At 41.1% G+C, this 16582-nt stretch overlaps 1 protein-coding gene across 1 annotated transcript in view; it reads right to left on the bottom strand.

Annotated features, from left to right (window-relative positions):
• Positions 1–3140: 3140 nt before the first annotated feature.
• Positions 3141–16582, bottom strand: part of STPG4 (sperm-tail PG-rich repeat containing 4) — a 44522-nt gene continuing 31080 nt past the window's right edge. Inside the window, exons 6-7 of the mRNA XM_048504810.1 lie at positions 4537–4641; positions 3141–3257 (exon numbers count right to left, since the gene is read on the bottom strand). Coding sequence (XP_048360767.1) covers positions 3141–3257; positions 4537–4641 — 222 coding nt within the window. The remainder of the gene's footprint in view (positions 3258–4536; positions 4642–16582) is intronic.

Raw genomic sequence — 16582 nt, 5'->3', positions numbered from 1 at the left:
TACAAGCGAAAGTATTCAAAGAATAATAAGCCACAGCATAAAAGCAGAATGAAACAGCTCAGATATTCCAAAAAGTCAATAATATTCCAGAATGTTGATAAAACAATCCCCATGCTAGAGGCAGACCATGAGACACCTAACAGAGATTTTTAAAACCCAGTCTCTTAGATGGTTTGGAATCAAATTGGTCTGCAAGAGCCCCATCTTTGCTTGCTTCATTTTTCTGTATTCTTTTTGCAGACAGTTGGAGCCCGCACTTGCCCAGTGACAGGCATGCCTTTATAGTGAGCCAAAGGGTCATTGCCATGGCTTTCTGTGAGCCGTGTTGATAGAACCCGCACCAGCACCAGCTCAGAGGAAACTAACAATCACCTGCTGAATAGGAATACTGGAAGTCCATGTCTTCATTTAAACTGTAACTTTTGTGTGCCAACCTGGATAGCCCAGGCTAGCCTGATCTCATCAGATCTCAGACGCTAAGGATAGTCACCCCTGGTTAGGGTTACCAACCTCCAGGTAGGGCCTATTTTTTAATTAGTTTTTTTTAAAATTAAATAATTACAAACCATACAAGCAAAAAGCAAAAAAACCCATGAAACTTGGCATCTTACAATTTTCCATTACAATTCATATTTATTAAATGTTTGATATATTCATAAGTTTAGAGGGAAAAAATACTCTTCATTTTGATAATGTAACAGCATATATCTATTATATATTCTTACTCGTTCCCACAAATCATTTATTTGTAGGTTTCTAATTCTACAGTTTTCTTCTCTTATCCTACATTTATGTGCTGCCTGGTACACTAGGACCAAGCACGCTCTGGAGGCTGACTAAGGTCAGTTGTGCCCCCAGCACACTCCCAGTCAACATTTTGCGCTGGCAAGGCCAGTAATGGAGGAAACTTCTGGGTGGGGCGCCACGAAGCTGCACAGTGCCCAGCCACCTGGGTAAGTTGCCCCTCTGACCGTAAATTTGCCCCTTGCACCAGCAGATTCACACACACCCTTCCCCCTGAATTGATCTGCCCTTAACATACTTTCAGGTCTAATACTGATTTGATTTTGAATATCTTCTGCATCTCACTATGGATCACTATGCAATATTTTCTTGCTTCTTACATGTCCACAACATATAATGAAATGTAGCATCTGTATTTTGACATTTCCAATATTTACTTTATAATCTTTGTTAGTTTATGCTATATCTTTTGGTGTAATCTGACATTCCATGAACTTAATTCTTTAGTCTGTAAATTTCCCCATTGATTTATGTTTATATTCTCTGTTTCAGTATCATATTGAAGTAACAGCTTGTAAATTTTTCCTAATAGATGTTTTGTATCTTCTGTAACTAACTATTCAAAATGTTTTCTTTCTCAAATATGCTCTTTCTTTCATTAGTTTTTTTTAATTTTGAAATTATTTGATTACATAATAGCCATGAAATATCCTTTTCCTAATCTTTTATTGTATGCCAAGATTTTATTCTTTTTTCTACATCCAACATAGTTTCATTTGTTATATTGTCCATCTTTTTCCTTGTGCCCTCATCACAATAAGAATCAACTGAAGATGTCAATTCTGATATTAGAGCAGTGTGGGATTCAGCCGGTTCACACCACCTCAGCAGAACCAGTTGTTAAAATGGTGCTTGTAAACAACTGGTTGTTAAATTATTTGAATCCCACCACTGTATTAGAGGACTTAATCTATATCTGAACCATGTTTTTAATAGACTATCTCTTATGATATGTTTACCCAGTTCTGAAAACAGTTGTCCTTTCTTTGCAGTATTTCAAGGAAAATGGTTATGACCTGTAGGACTTGGAGCATAAAGATATCATCACCTTCCACCCAGGTCTGAAACTTCAGAGCAGCAATTCCCAACAAGGTGTGCATGGGCACCATGGTTACTTTTAGGACATATCCTGATCTTCATTTGCTTATTCAGCAAAGCATCTCTTTCCTAAAGCAATTCTGATTTTCTTCTACTTCCAAGGAGCAGGAGGTTCTTCAGAAGACCCCACAGGATACCACCTTTGGGTCTGTAGGCAACACTCATTCAGAAATAGCAGGGCCCCCCCCCCCCATAGGAGCTACAATGGAAATCATTTTGTGGTAGTGCCCATTCTACGTTCTCAAACTTCCAGTGGCACCCACAGTTTCAATCAGTTTGAGGACTCCTGCTTCAGAGGCAGGTCTAACATTACTACACCCATAAAAGTGAGGTGAAAGTCAAATATATATTTAGCATTTCACATTAATTTAATGGAAATTATACAAGGGAGAGTGAAACAGCAATAAAAAAGATAACATTGTAAATAAAACTTCAGCAATAGTCTTTAATTTTTATAGTTCCATAAAGGGAAAAACTCATATTTTAAGTAACAACCATTTTAATTAAAAAAAAACTTAGATATGTCCAGCATTCAGCTGCTGTATCCCTGGCCTGCAAGATGCATTCCTTTGAATGGTTATAAAATGTTTTTGCTTTAAAAAAAAGGTTTAAAATTCTAAGAGAACAGCACTAATATCTTAACACCACTTGTTCTAGACTAGAGCCTCCATTGATTTCTGTGGCACTACTCTTGAAAACTTGTTCTGCAGCAAAGAACATTTTGACTGGAAGGGATTGGATCGAGGATGGAAAAATGATATGATAGGGAAAAGGAATTAGCAATGTGTTGTCCCTCACGTCAAGGAAGTGGGTTGGACATGAAAGCTGATCTCTTTTTTTTTTAGCAATCTTTTTTTCTTCTTCCATCTTCCTATCTATGTCTCGTATCTGACCAATGTTGTTCTCAATTCTCTTTGGAGAAACTTCAGGTACTTTGTATCAACTGGTACACTTGAACTGGTTCATGACCCCAACCCAACTGCCATCAAGTGATAGCAGAAGCATTATTTCCTATTGCTCGCTAAACTGAGCCAAGACAGTAGCTGATACATGCAAGGCACAATAGTTAATAACAACTACAATGAAAAATCCAGGATATCAGAAGAGACCCAGCAATTAGCTAGAACTAGGAAGCTGAGGAAACAAAATGGCAGGGAGGTATGAGAGCCAAGCCTGTGGGAGACAGGAAATCAGAATCGATTCTCCTAAACTGTAGAATGCTGGCAACAATCTCTATTCTAAACATCATTGATATTACTGAAGAAGATACTGTGCTCCCGACCCAAGCTGGCAATTGTTCTAGGCTGTTTTGGAGCCTGCCTTGTGGGCCAATAAGTTCCTGGACCAGGTACTTTCTAAAAGAAACGAGATAACCAGATAAAGTAAAATATGCATGACACATGACAAAACCCAAATAACTTTCAGAACTTCTTATAAATTTTATTAATTCAAAAGGGCTGCTAACTGTGGGGAAATAAACATTTTTATTACCATTTTCATCCAGTACTTCCTCCCTCCCCCATCCATTCCCGACAATGCACTCTTCTCCCTCTTTCTGTGAACCACCACAAGGTTGTCCTCAATTACTGATTTTAGTGGTTTTGTAATGTATTTAAGTTTTTACATCCTCATACTGTCAGCCATTTAGGGCATGGGCAACAGAATAAATAACTTCAATTAATCCACAAGAAGTACATATAAATTCAAGTAGAATGGTTGGATTAAAATTAACAAAGTACAATAATAAACTAAAATATTAATAAAATGTAATTGTATAACATTTGTGAGTAAGTGTTTAGTGCTTCTCAATTATGATTGCATCTACATGGGGTGTGAAAATGTTCCCCTGCCATGGCAACCACAGTGAGATGCACTGGAATGGTGTCCCAAGGTCCTGAGCCCCTCACAACAGACACTAACCCCTTCCCATTCCTTTACCTTTTCCCCATCGCTCTTGCACAAAAGCATAGACATGACAGTAATTTTGCTCGGACCTGTACCCTTCCCTTGTGGCCCAGAAACTTCCCCCTTTCCCTTCCCTGAGCTGCACTGTCACAATACAGTGCCAGCAAAGAAAGAGGAGGAATAGGAATATGGAGCTTAGCCCCAACATTTTGAAGATGGAACTTGGCTCTTCCTCCAAGGTGCTTTGTGGGGGCACCCATCTAGATCTCCCACCCACAGCTGCCCTATAGTTTCTTCTCTATTCCAAAGAAAACAAAGTTTATATCTTCATCAGAGTAAAAGAAGGAAAACACAAGTGCCAAATAAGCCATGCGCATAATGTGCATGAAATCATCCAGATGCTCCCCTTTATTGTGGGGACATCCCGCTCTCTATGAAAAGGAAACTTACTATGTGGAAACAACCTATAATTGTTCTTTTCCTTCCATTGGACAAAGTCCTGGATGACAGTAATGAACACTTGGGTAGATTATTAACATCACACGTTTCCTTATATCTTTACAAGTAACAGGCTAAGAAACTTCTTTATTTAATGGTAGTTGAAACTTCAGAGGCCTGACATACTACTGAAGAATGTAGACTCTCACAGGCTATAGCCAAGCCCTGCAATTTGAGCAAGCTAGAATACCCACTAAATTTGCTCATAGTGATATTTCATGTTATACTTACAGTATGGGATGGTAGCAGCCGTGATGCTTTTGAGAGAAAGCATGACTGAATAGGTTGAGGCAGTTTTTGCTTCATTTCATATTCACCTGGGCCTGGACCTTCTTTCTACAATGCAATGAAGTTTACATACATTTGCTAGCATACACATTTTGTTATTACATTGTTATTCTAGTCACATGGCAGCTGGATTGACACTATTGGCTGTCAATAGTCAGGATTCAGCCTAACAGGTAACTGGAACAATTTTTAAAGAGTGCAAAGAGCTGAAGTGCTGTGGACTTTCAGTGCACGCGGTGAAATTCAGCTTGCGGCTCTTGCTCCTTTTAGCTTCTTCAGAGCACATGCTTTGCATATGAGTCTCCCCTGATATCTCAGTTATTATTACAGTTGCCAGCTCCGTATTGTGACATTTCTGGAGATTTGGTAGTGGAGCTTCAGGAGGATGGGGAGAGGAGGGGTCTCGGTGGGGTATAATGCCATATAATCCACCCTGCAAAGCAGCCAGTTTTGCCAGGAGAACGGATCTCTGTAGTCTGGTGATCAGTTGTGATTCTGGGAGATCTCCAGAACCCCATTTAGAGGCTGGCAACCCTAATGATTACTTCAGTTGAATCTCTGGAGATGATTTATTAAATTAATCGGAGGGTGAAAAATTGGTACAAATCTCTATGCACTATGTTAATCCCATAAAAAGATCCTCATGTATCATTACAGAAGATGTGAAAATGTAGCTTGACTGACTAAAGACCTTAGCCTGTCCTGTCCATCATAATGGATCCCTTAAGGCAGATTGCTTGATTACGACGAGTGTAAACAGCAGTACTCTAGAGGAAAATCCAATTGAGGAGGAGAAGTAAATTAGATATTTACAAGGAGGGGGCTGGAAGGACTTGCAAGGGGGCACTGCATTTCCCCTTCCTTACTACTTCCTGTTTCCCTTACCTGCAAGCCTCCATAGGCTACTTTTCCAGCTTGCTTCTTTTCTTTCTTCCCATCAGCCAACATACTTTTCTCAGCCTGTTTTCAGCTCTCTTTGGCTCATTCCACACATGCAGAATAATGCACTTTCAACTGCTTTCAGTGCTCTTTGAAGCTGTGTGGAATAGCAAAATCCACTTGTAAACAGTTGTGAAAGTGGTTTGAAATTGCATTATTTTGCATGTATGGAAGGGGCCTTTCATTCCCTGCCCTAGTACCCTTTACCTGGGAAAATGATGGCCCAGTTGTACAGTGTCAGCCACTAAGCCAGGTCCAGTTGCATTGTGGGTAGGCCACAAGGTCTTGAGAGGGGGTACCTAATTTTAACCTGTACAGTCTTCCCCATACTATTTTTTCTTTATCTTCTTCTGGCAACCCACATATCCTTGCCTTTGCCTTTGCCTGTTATCCTTCCCACCCACCACCTAACTTGCTTTTTATCTGCCACCCATCTTCAGCAATATTTCTAAATTTTATTTCAATTATACTTCACCTCTCTCCACAAAGAGTACACTACACAAAGAGCTTACGTCATTCTCCTCTCCTCCATTTAATCCCTACAACAATCCTATGAGGAATGTTAGGCTGAGAATAGGAAGCCTAAATACTCAGTGCAAGATTAGGCCTCAACAGCACCCTTTTCAGCCTGAAAACTTTACCTATCACAGCCTACTTATTACCAGAAAGCTCTAAAGCTGAGCTGGAGCATTTCCTTAGCTGAGGCTGCATACCAGCATAAACAGTAGCCTTCAGTGGCTTGTTCACATTTGTAATTTGCTGCTGATTCCCTACTAAGGGTGCCAACTCCAAGTTGGTAAATGCCTGGATATTTTTGGAGTAGAGCCTGAGGAGGGTGGAGTTTGGGGAGGGAAGGGATCTCAGCAGGGTGTAAAGCCATAGACTCCTCCTTCTAAAGTGGCTATTTTCACCCGAGGAACTGATCTCTTTCATGCATAGATCAGTTATAATAGCAGGATATCTCCAGCCACCATCTGGAGGTTGGCAACCCTGGAGCAGCAGTGGCATAGTGGTTAAGAGCAGGTGTTTTCTAATCTGGAAAACTCGGGTTTGATTCCCCACTCTGCCACTTGAGCTATGGAGGCTTATCTGGTGAACCAGATTATCTTGTGCACTCCAACACACACCAGCTGGGTGACCTTGGGCTAGTCACAGTTCTTCTGAGCTCTCTCAGCCCCACCTACCTCACAGGGTGTGAGGAGGGAAGGGAAAGGAGAAGGGGGAGGATATAAATCCAACTCTTCTTCCCTACAAGTGAGTTGGTGAGCTTCCTGACCTTGGCTATAAATTGGGACTATGAGCAAGAAAGAAGATTAGGCTCCAAGCCCCAATGCATCCCTGTAATGAAGACTACAATGAAGCTACAAACTTTCCACTACTGCCTGTTTCCACCCTGCAAGTAAATGTTAACCTTGAATTACTCATGGCCAGAGACTGAACTCAAGGCCTGATCTTCCTCATACTGCAAAATATGACCAGTCAATCTGATTAATATTTTATTCAGATTTATGTAGCTGTTCACTTTGAATTGATAGTTGGCTTTCTCTTACCATTCCCTCCCCAGTCTGAGTTCCTTGGAAAAAGCATATTAAATACTAGCCTTATTATCAATTGGAGGTTTAGAAAGATTTTGCCACCCTTACTGCATCCGTTCGACTGCTGAGGAATCCATATATGGCAGAGAATGGAATCCTGAGTGGTGTGGAGGATTCTGGAGAACATTCTAGGTTGCTTTCTCAATTCTATAAATAAGCTAATAATAACAATTTAAACATTCTATGAACTATGTTTATTAGTGGTCTTCATTTTGTATATGGGGACTCATAAATGTGTTATATCCTGATCTACTGAATCATTTCATATCAAGCATTTATTTTTTGTAGAGAGACCAAGGAAGACCACCAAAAGTGAACAAGTACATTGATTTTTCATAGTTGAGCAAATGAAACATGAACAACTTGACATGGAGAGATGAAAAAAGGTGCACCTGCCATAATTCCTACAACACTTCAAAAGGTATAGGAGCTCTGTCCTCCTTTGTCTACCCAAGAAGAGACAGAAAGGCATCAAAAAGATTAAAAGCAAGTTGCATATAACAGATTGGGGGGAAAGGTAGGTCATGGGTCAGAAAATGCTGGAGACCCAGCTCTTCCCTGCAGCTGTCTTTCAAGCCCACCATTACTAATTGTCTTGTTGAGAAAGAAGCCATCATGGAATTGCAAAGATTTTCTAAAGCCTGGTTTGAAAACTGTTGGTGTAGAGCAGTGGTTCCCAGCCTGAGGTATGCATACGCCCAGAGTACATGCCAGAGGGTACACACAAAACATTATGTAATGGGTTTGCTAACATGCAGATATAATTTTAAGGAAATGGGTTGCCAAGGGCTTCACAAGTGAAAAAAAAGTTGGGAACCACTAGTGGTGACCAACAGTTCTACTTATTTCATTGTTTTCCACAAAAGCAGACATAAACATCCTTCAGTCACAGATCTGAATGACTTGGATTGATTCTGACAGATTTCCATGCCCCTGAAGTAATTACAGGATATATCAGCCGTATCTTGCAAAGAGAAACAAACACATCTTTTAACATATGAACAACTGACAAAGAACTTGAGCTATCACATTGCTTTGAAACAAAATCATTTATACCAGTCCATTTGTTTCCAATCACTCTCAGACACAAGTGGCACCAACTCGTCAAGCAATGCTATTATGCTATTGTTATAGAGCCAAGAAAAATACATCTCCTTATATCCAGTAGGTAGGTTAACATCTGTCTATTTTTCCCGTGTTCATGTGTTAGCATCTGTCATGTTCCTTCAAGCATAAAAATGATGCTTTTTAATGCATTTGAAATCTCTTGTGGTTTTGTGTGTGTGTGTTTTTCACATGGCAAATCTTTCTTTTTTTTAGGAAAGGTTTATGAGGTTGGATATTTACACTGATCTCTGGGAATTTAACTTGGCCATAACACAGTGACATTAGAAAGCAACTTGCTGAAAGGAATAGGGGTTGTTAAGACAATGCTCGGTGACAGCCTGTAGAAGATGTAAGGTCTTTTAATGACCCATATGAGCTTCATTTCAGCTAAAATGTCACAAGAGATATACAGTAAACAAAAACTGTCACATGACTATGGAGGCCCATATTGGCCTAAAAGATATAAAACAGTGAAACAGGAAACAGGCATATGAAATATAAAACTAACTTGTACATGCAGAAATAGTTGAATACATAACACTGCTTTATACTGTTGAGTCCAATATTATGTACTGGCAGTAGATCCTTCAGGTCTCATGCTGAGGCGTTTCTCAATCCTGTTCTGATCCAGAGAGATGCTGAGGATCAAATCTGAAACCTGCAGCAAGCAAGACATTGTTCTACCATTGCATAGTGTTACTGGCTTGCTAAATTATCCACTGGATCAGGAACTGTATATATGTCAGATGGGAGCCTGGCATCAGGTAAGGGAGCACCAGGAGGGGTGGCTGGTGGCTGGTTTCACTTTGCCTAGGTAACCAAGTAGAGGCGCCTGAGGCCAGGTGCCTTTATCTCAGTTCTCTGACCTTGAGTTGTTTTGCATTCCTTTCCTCTGCACTTTCTGTAGTATGGGATAGAGCTGGGGCTAAGGGATGGGGGAGGAGAACAGGGGTGGATATATTGGGGGTGCTTGGTTATACAGCGTCATTTCCCCCCGGTATGCCTCTATTGTAACCTCTACATTACTTTTTGCCCTCTTACGTTAAACCATAAATAAAACATCCTATTGACCGTGTGTCTCAGGGAAAGAAAGAAACACGCATGCTGATAAGGAAGAGGAAGAAGAAGAGGAGGAGGAGGAGGAGTTTGGATTTATATCCCCCATTTCTCTCCTGTAGGAGACTCAAAGGGGCTTACAATCTCCTTGCCCTTCCCCCCTCACAACAAACACCCTGTGAGGTAAGTGGGGCTGAGAGAGCTCCAAGAAGCTGTGACTAGCCCAAGGTCACCCAACTGGCATGTGTGGGCGTGTACAGGCTAATCTGAATTCCCCAGATAAGTTTCCACAGCTCAGGCGGCAGAGTGGAGAATCAAACCCAGTTCCTCCAGATTAGATACACAAGCTCTTCCTACGTCACTGCTGCTCCCTCAGTATAAAGACCTCAGTATATACATGTTTTAGGATATGAATAAACAATGGTACCATGTGAATGAAGCAGTTTGATCCTCTTATCCCAATAGTGAAGTGTTTAAGAGAGAGCCTGTTATTAAAGGGGGCTTGGCTACCTTGTCTGCTGATGTATCTGTGAGTGAGCTAGACGACCTAAGAGGTGAAATGGTCATGGCTCTCTAGAGATTTTAAAATAGGCAAGAAAGGTATCAACATGTGATGACCTGACCTACTGGTAACCGTAAACCTGAGAGAGGTGGGGGAGAGAGAGAGAGAGAGAGGTGGGCACTCTGTGTGCATGGAGAAGGGGCATCCCACTAAATAATAGTATCCAGGAGTCTTACAAAATATTTAGAACATTAAAATATTAAATAATGAATCAGAATCAGCAGTAAAAAGCAATTAATAAAAATAACAAACACACATTAATTTAAATGTAATTAAAGATACAAGGAAAACAGAATGGACTTTACCTTACATTTAAAAGTCCTGCTCTTCTCCCAATGAATGGGATTCAAAGCAGGTTATACTAATTAAAAACAAATAAAAATTTCAGTTCACAGAAGTACCAAACAGAACCAGGTACTTGACAAATTTGAATGGAAAGGGAGTTTGATATCTGGGACATTGCTACAGGGAGGAGGACCCTATCTGTGGCATGACAACCACCTGCCCAACTCTGAAGATAGCGACATGTGGAGAAGAGCATCTTAGATGTTAACTTGTGGGCAGGTTCATTTGGATAAGTGGACTTAACTGGCATGTGTCTTTGTGCTTGCAAAATCTTTGAAGTGCTGGCCATTTGAGGAAAATGTCTCACTCATATCTCTCTACAACGTCCTATAGTGTAGGCCCTCACTTCAAACAACACTTGCTGCTACACACATAGTTAATGACAGGCATTTTGTTAATGATTAAAGAAACAAGAAGTGCCCAAGTATTTTCAAAGCTACAGCCAACTAATCTCAGCTTTCAGTGCAAAACGCACAGGTTTGGGCTGCTGCTGATTGGAGGCAGAAAGACGTTAAGATGTCAGTTATGGCTCATTTGTTGCAAAATATTGGAGGACAGCGGTATCAATAACTCATTTAAGGAGCTGATGTTTACATGGAGCGTCTCTCCTATCACAGAAGGCCACCTGGCATAAGGACATTAATGAGATCCTCCAGGATTTTCAAATAAAAGGTTAACATCTATTTAAAAGCCAAAGAACATCCTTGGAGAATTGAGGCTGCATACAATCCTTTGCCATTCTTTCAAAATACTTGCTGAGCACCAGCCACAGAGAAATTTTTCTCCCTCTGACCTCCACTGTAACTCTTCATAAGTGCCAACTTGATCAGTAAGAAAGGGAAGGGTGTGTCGAAGCAGCGGCTTACACGCGAGTAGGACACCTTGAAGAGTGCAATGCAAACAAGAACCGAAAGACACAAAGACACCGTGCAGTTCTGTTTATTTGCTAACTATCAAAGTTCTCCGCCAGACACAGGTGTTTCCAAGCTCTTTTCACTCAGTGGTCTGTGTCTACTATTATACAAAACAGGTGCCAATCCGATGCCCATGCCTTATCAGACTTTGCACACGTTACCCAGTTATGCACACAGCTCTAATATGCACACGGCACTAGCAGGAGGGAGTGTCCACCTGTCAGATAGATTTTGACCATCTATACACAAGTTCTGACAGGGTGCTCTTTAAGTCCAAATCTCCCTCCCTGTCTGATTGCGGATTTGACATGGTTGACATCTGAAAATTAGCAAGGAAGTCAAAGAGACTAGAGACAATTTAATCCCAAACAAAAGAACAGATGCCTGAAGCTTTTTTTAAAAAAGCTGTGTAACTAAAAATGTCTAAAAGTCAAAAGGGCAGAAAAGCAATAGAATCACTTCTGCTCACTGGTATTTTTAAACATCTGGAAACATCAGATATAACACAGCAAAGGAGATCATACAAACCTCTGGTCTGAAACCATTAAATCACAGTCAACCTTGGCTCAGCAGGAACCAACTATCCTACACTAAGGCTGCAACTTAAAGCATGCTTACTGCTCCTGGTCAACCAAGTTTTGCAAGTTTTTGAAACAATACCAAACCTGCCATATCAGTTTATGAGAGATCAAAAGGGAGAAAGGTATACACACCAGTAGGAGCAACTGCACTTTCAAACTGCCTTCACCGCTCTGAACAAAGCTATTAAAGGTATCTCGTTCAAGTGCCATTTGACTAACTGGAACCATATCCAAGCTAGTACCTAGTGGGAACCCTCAGCTTCAAAGGTTTTGGGTTCTGGTAATCATGTCTGAAAAGAATGCGATTAAGAAACCAAAACCGATGAAAACCAAGGCAAACTTTTCCATAGGAATCAATGTAAATCCAATTAATCCATTCTAGGCATTCCAAAAACATACCAAAAACACATTTTGGGTGAATAAACATAGTATTTAATGCTGAAAACAGTAACAAACAACAACACTAGGACCAGCTTCAGAGCCAGTGGACCAATGTCGCACCAGAAAGTTGTCCAAAGAGATCTGTTTCTGACGCCTCTTTAAGATTTGTCTGAAATGGGGCAAGACATTGTCATTAAACAAGTTGCAGACACGGCCTGCAACAGCTTTGTCCGGGTGATTTTTCTCCACAAACCCCTGCACCTTACTGCAAATCAATGAAAACCAAAGCAAATCAATGAAAACCGAGAAAAAAATTTCACTGAAAAAATCGATGAAAACCTAAACTGATGAAAACCGAAGGCAATGAAAACCGAGGTTTCACTGTATCTTGAGGATCAGGCTGTAAAACATCTTAACCCAATGAAAATGTGTCATGCTGATGTAGCCTTAAGTGGAACCATTGTACGTATCATCTTATTTTCATTGCATTGTCTTCTGTTTTTATAATCTACTTCCTGCATGGTTAATGGCAAGATTCCCAAATTGTTCTGAGCCTGGGGGCACCTTTGGCATTCTGACACAGGCCAGTAGGCTTAACCTCAGGAGGCAGAGCCAAACATAAATTATGCGCAATTCTAACAGTAACTCTCCAACATTTGAGTCAGAAGCTTTTAATACCCTCCCTCCCCATCATATTTCCCCTGCAATCTCCATTTTGCTGCCGAGACCAGTTTGCGCAGGTTTGGCATGGATTCTCTCATTTTTATTTATTTTTGCTGGTTCTGCTAGCTAATACTCATAGATCCCTGAGCAAATGTGTAATTACAAGGCTCAGCTGAGGGGGATCAACATGGTCCTATTCTGTCCACCTCTTTCCTACTTAGGTTTGGTGGAGGAACATACATGTCTCTCATTTCATTTTTTTCTACTTCATGAGCAGCTTTTCTTTCATCCTTCCACTCTCCTTCTATTTTGCAGTCCAGCCCCCTCTCCAATATCTCTTCCCTGCAGCCTCCATTTTGCTGCCACTACCAGTTGTGGGGGTTGGGCAGGGAAGCTCTTGTTTTATTTATTTATTGCTACTGCCATGAGCAACTACCAATAGACTGCTGGGAGAATGCAAAATGTACAAGGCTCAGCTTGGGGGCAGGGGGAAGTTCCCTCCGGCCCCCAAGCTGAGCCTGGTACATTTTACATTCACCCAGCAGTCTATTGGTAGTTGCTCGTTCCCTGATCAGGTTTGATGTAGGCTCATTCATGTCTCTTATTTCATTTTTTCTCTGATTGACTATCTACAGACCTCACTGGGGCTTCAGTGTGGAGTCCTGGGATCTGCAATTGACCTTTCCGTGCCAATTTTTTTATTAAAAGAGAGAGACAGAGGCAGGATCTCCCCAATGTTGCAAGTCACAGGGAGAGCATAAATATGGAGCAGGAAAAGGTTAATTCTCTGCAAATGCATCAATCCCGCCCCACATCAGAACAGAGATAAAAGGTGGAGGAAGGAGGCAGCGCACAAGAGACAAAAAGTGCTGTACAAGAGATGAAAGCGACTGGGCTGTTTCTAAAGTATGGGATATGTCTACCATAGGCCAATGCCTTCTTAAATAAATATATTATTTTAAAATATTTTCTTGCATACATATACAATAATGCAATGAAGAACACTCTGCTTTGGTGGCAGCTGCCACTGAAGCAACCTTCAGATCTGCAATGGCCAATTAAAAACCCTGCTGGGCAAAAGCCCTACCTGCGCCCCCCCCCCACTTTCTAAAAACACCTGGTAGACCAGAAAAGTGTCAGCTAGCACTATGGCACCACGGACACCACAACAGAGACCCCTCTTTTATGGAACGTCATGCCTTGGGCTGGTTCGTTTTTATTCTAATTCTCTACTTCTACTCCTATTGTATCACTCCAATCCAATCCATTGTTCTTTCAACCATTCACACTGTCTTGTGAAACAAAGCAGACAGGTGGCTGTTTAAATATGCTGGGTTATAACCTCAGCCAAATATTTGGCCATCTGTACAGTAGCTCAGTTTTCTGCATCTCTGAATAACCCAATTTTTTTCTCAGTGTTCTATCATTCGTTGGATGTCTTATATATATTTTTGTAATCCACCTCGAGTCTCGGTGATAAAGGAGGCTATACATAATGAATAAATAAAATACACTGTGCTAAGCAAATCCAAATCCAGCACCAGTTAAAAAGAATCTTGCATTTCCTAAGTAAAATACTGACTATTAACTTAAATAAATCATATTGACCCCTGGATTCATACAGGTTTCACATAATGGGGGGCGGGGGGGAGGAGGAGAATAAAATTAGGCATGTCTTCCACCTGGGGGCTCATTTCCTTGTTTTCACTAACCTGCCTGGGTTCCTCACCAACAGGCCAACTTTACTCTTTTCACAGCCTTCAGATCTGGGGTCTAATTTGGGCAAAACATTTCTTTTCCTGTTCCGCTGTATAATACAGGCATGAATCATCACCAGAAAGCTCTCACTTCTGTTCATCAACATGTGCTAGATGCTCAGAACCATGACACTTTCCTCCTCTCTCTTTAGTCATACAGGGTGTTCTACTTGGTTGAACTACTACAAAAAAAAAAATAGGCGGGGTTGATGATGCAATAGTTGCTTCGCACCAGAGAGTCACAGACAGACATCTGCTAATGAGGAGGCAGCATAACAAGGAGGGGTTCTAGGCCATTTGCTATACTGCAGACCTGCAGATGTTTTCCCCCTGATGTTGTCATGAAAGGTATCAAAATCCAATTCATTGATCTAGCAACTTGCCATTGTGTGGAGTGTTCCTGGGTTTGCTGAGAAGGATGGAAGTTCCTCTCAGTAGTTAAATTCTCTCTTTCATACCAGATATGACCCACAGTTGCAAGACCTTTTCTTTCCAGGAAAGGCTATCTACCTAGCTGCAACTGCTACCTGTTCCTTCAAGAGGAGAGCAGCCACAACCAGAACATGGGACTCCCTTGAAACCTGAGTCAAACCTTCCATCTTACCAAGGCTGAGAACAACAACCTGTGTGTGTTCAGTTTTCATACCTTTCACACTTGGCACCTGCATAGCCTGTAGGGAATTTATCACAGATAACTTCACCTTCATTATCCAAGTGACAGGTAGGACTGAAACTGAAATCAGGTAGGACTAAAACTGAAAGCATTTCTATCCTACCAAGATTAAGCTTCAGTTTATTAGCCCACATCCATCCCAAAAATGCCTCAGGTATTGGTTTCAGAACACTTCCTGACAGGTGCTAGGAGAAGTGGGTTGTAGCCACCCATCCTGTTCACCTAATGTTTTGTCAACACAGGCATTTGCCATTTTCTGAGAAGGCCCTGGCATTGGTTGAATGCATTTTGCTTTGATAGAACTCACCTCCTTTAGCAGAACAGGGGTGTTGGATGCAACCTCTTAGAAGCAGAAGGGTGCCTCCCCATCCCCACCCCCAGAAAGCAATGCACTGAGGAGATGCTTCTTGAAGTGGGAGCTTTGAGCTACTGTTCTATTTAGCCTCCACCCCATGACAAATCATGCTATGTGAATGTGCATAAATCAGAACAAGGATTTCTCCCTTTCATCACTAAACATATGGCTTTCAAGTCTTCAGTGCTCTGATTCAGCACATGAGGCATCTGGTACAATAGAGAGCAGCTGGAAAAAGTTGGCATTGGAGTTGACCTCCATAACTATAACTGCCTTTTGGTCATGCTCATCTCTCATTGCTCTTGCCTCCCCCACTTCTACTGGCAAAGTTTACAGCATAAGGTCCTCAGGGCAGGGAACTCTGTCATTTGCTAATGCTGTGAAATGCTTTAATAACAACAATGATCCAGACACTTTTGCCCCCTTCTTTGGGCTTTCCTCTTCTTCAACTTCTGCCCACTTTGCCCCAACTTCCATATCCTTCCCAAACAAAATCAAACTTTTCTGACCTTTTGGAAAATTATAGTCTGTGGGGGAAAGCAGTATGAACCCAAGTAAATATTTGCAAATATCACTAACTGGAATGCTACATTTGTATCACAGAACATATGTCTCCTTGGTCAGAACTCTGTAAGTGCACCAGTATATATGTTCAAAGCTCATACAGCACCAGGTGATGTTCAAGGTCTTCCAGTTAATTCTGACTGTACTAAAATGACAGCTTTTGGGACATGACTGATTTGTCTTTGGGGAAGATTCATATGGTCTAAGCTATCTTTTCAGTGTTTTCAGAATCAAGCCATTTATCAACATTATGATGGGGTGACTCATATGCTCTCCAGCTGATACTCTTGCTTAATATTGATGACAAGATCTTGATACTTTCTCATAGTCTCCGTTCTTGAAACTTGGGTATTATTAACTGGAGGTGCAGACCCATCAATAATGTCAGCCAACTTTCTGTTTCTGCCTCTATATGGACCCTCACAATCAACATATCCATCAAGTAGGAGATCCATGACCCCATCTATACATCTTACAACTAGAATTTTCAAGTTGTT

This window comes from Sphaerodactylus townsendi, linkage group LG01 (genome assembly GCF_021028975.2).
Source record: "Sphaerodactylus townsendi isolate TG3544 linkage group LG01, MPM_Stown_v2.3, whole genome shotgun sequence".
Taxonomy (NCBI): domain Eukaryota; kingdom Metazoa; phylum Chordata; class Lepidosauria; order Squamata; family Sphaerodactylidae; genus Sphaerodactylus; species Sphaerodactylus townsendi.
The sequence above is the reverse complement of the archived record's forward strand: the minus strand, read 5'-3'. Positions and strand labels throughout refer to the sequence as shown.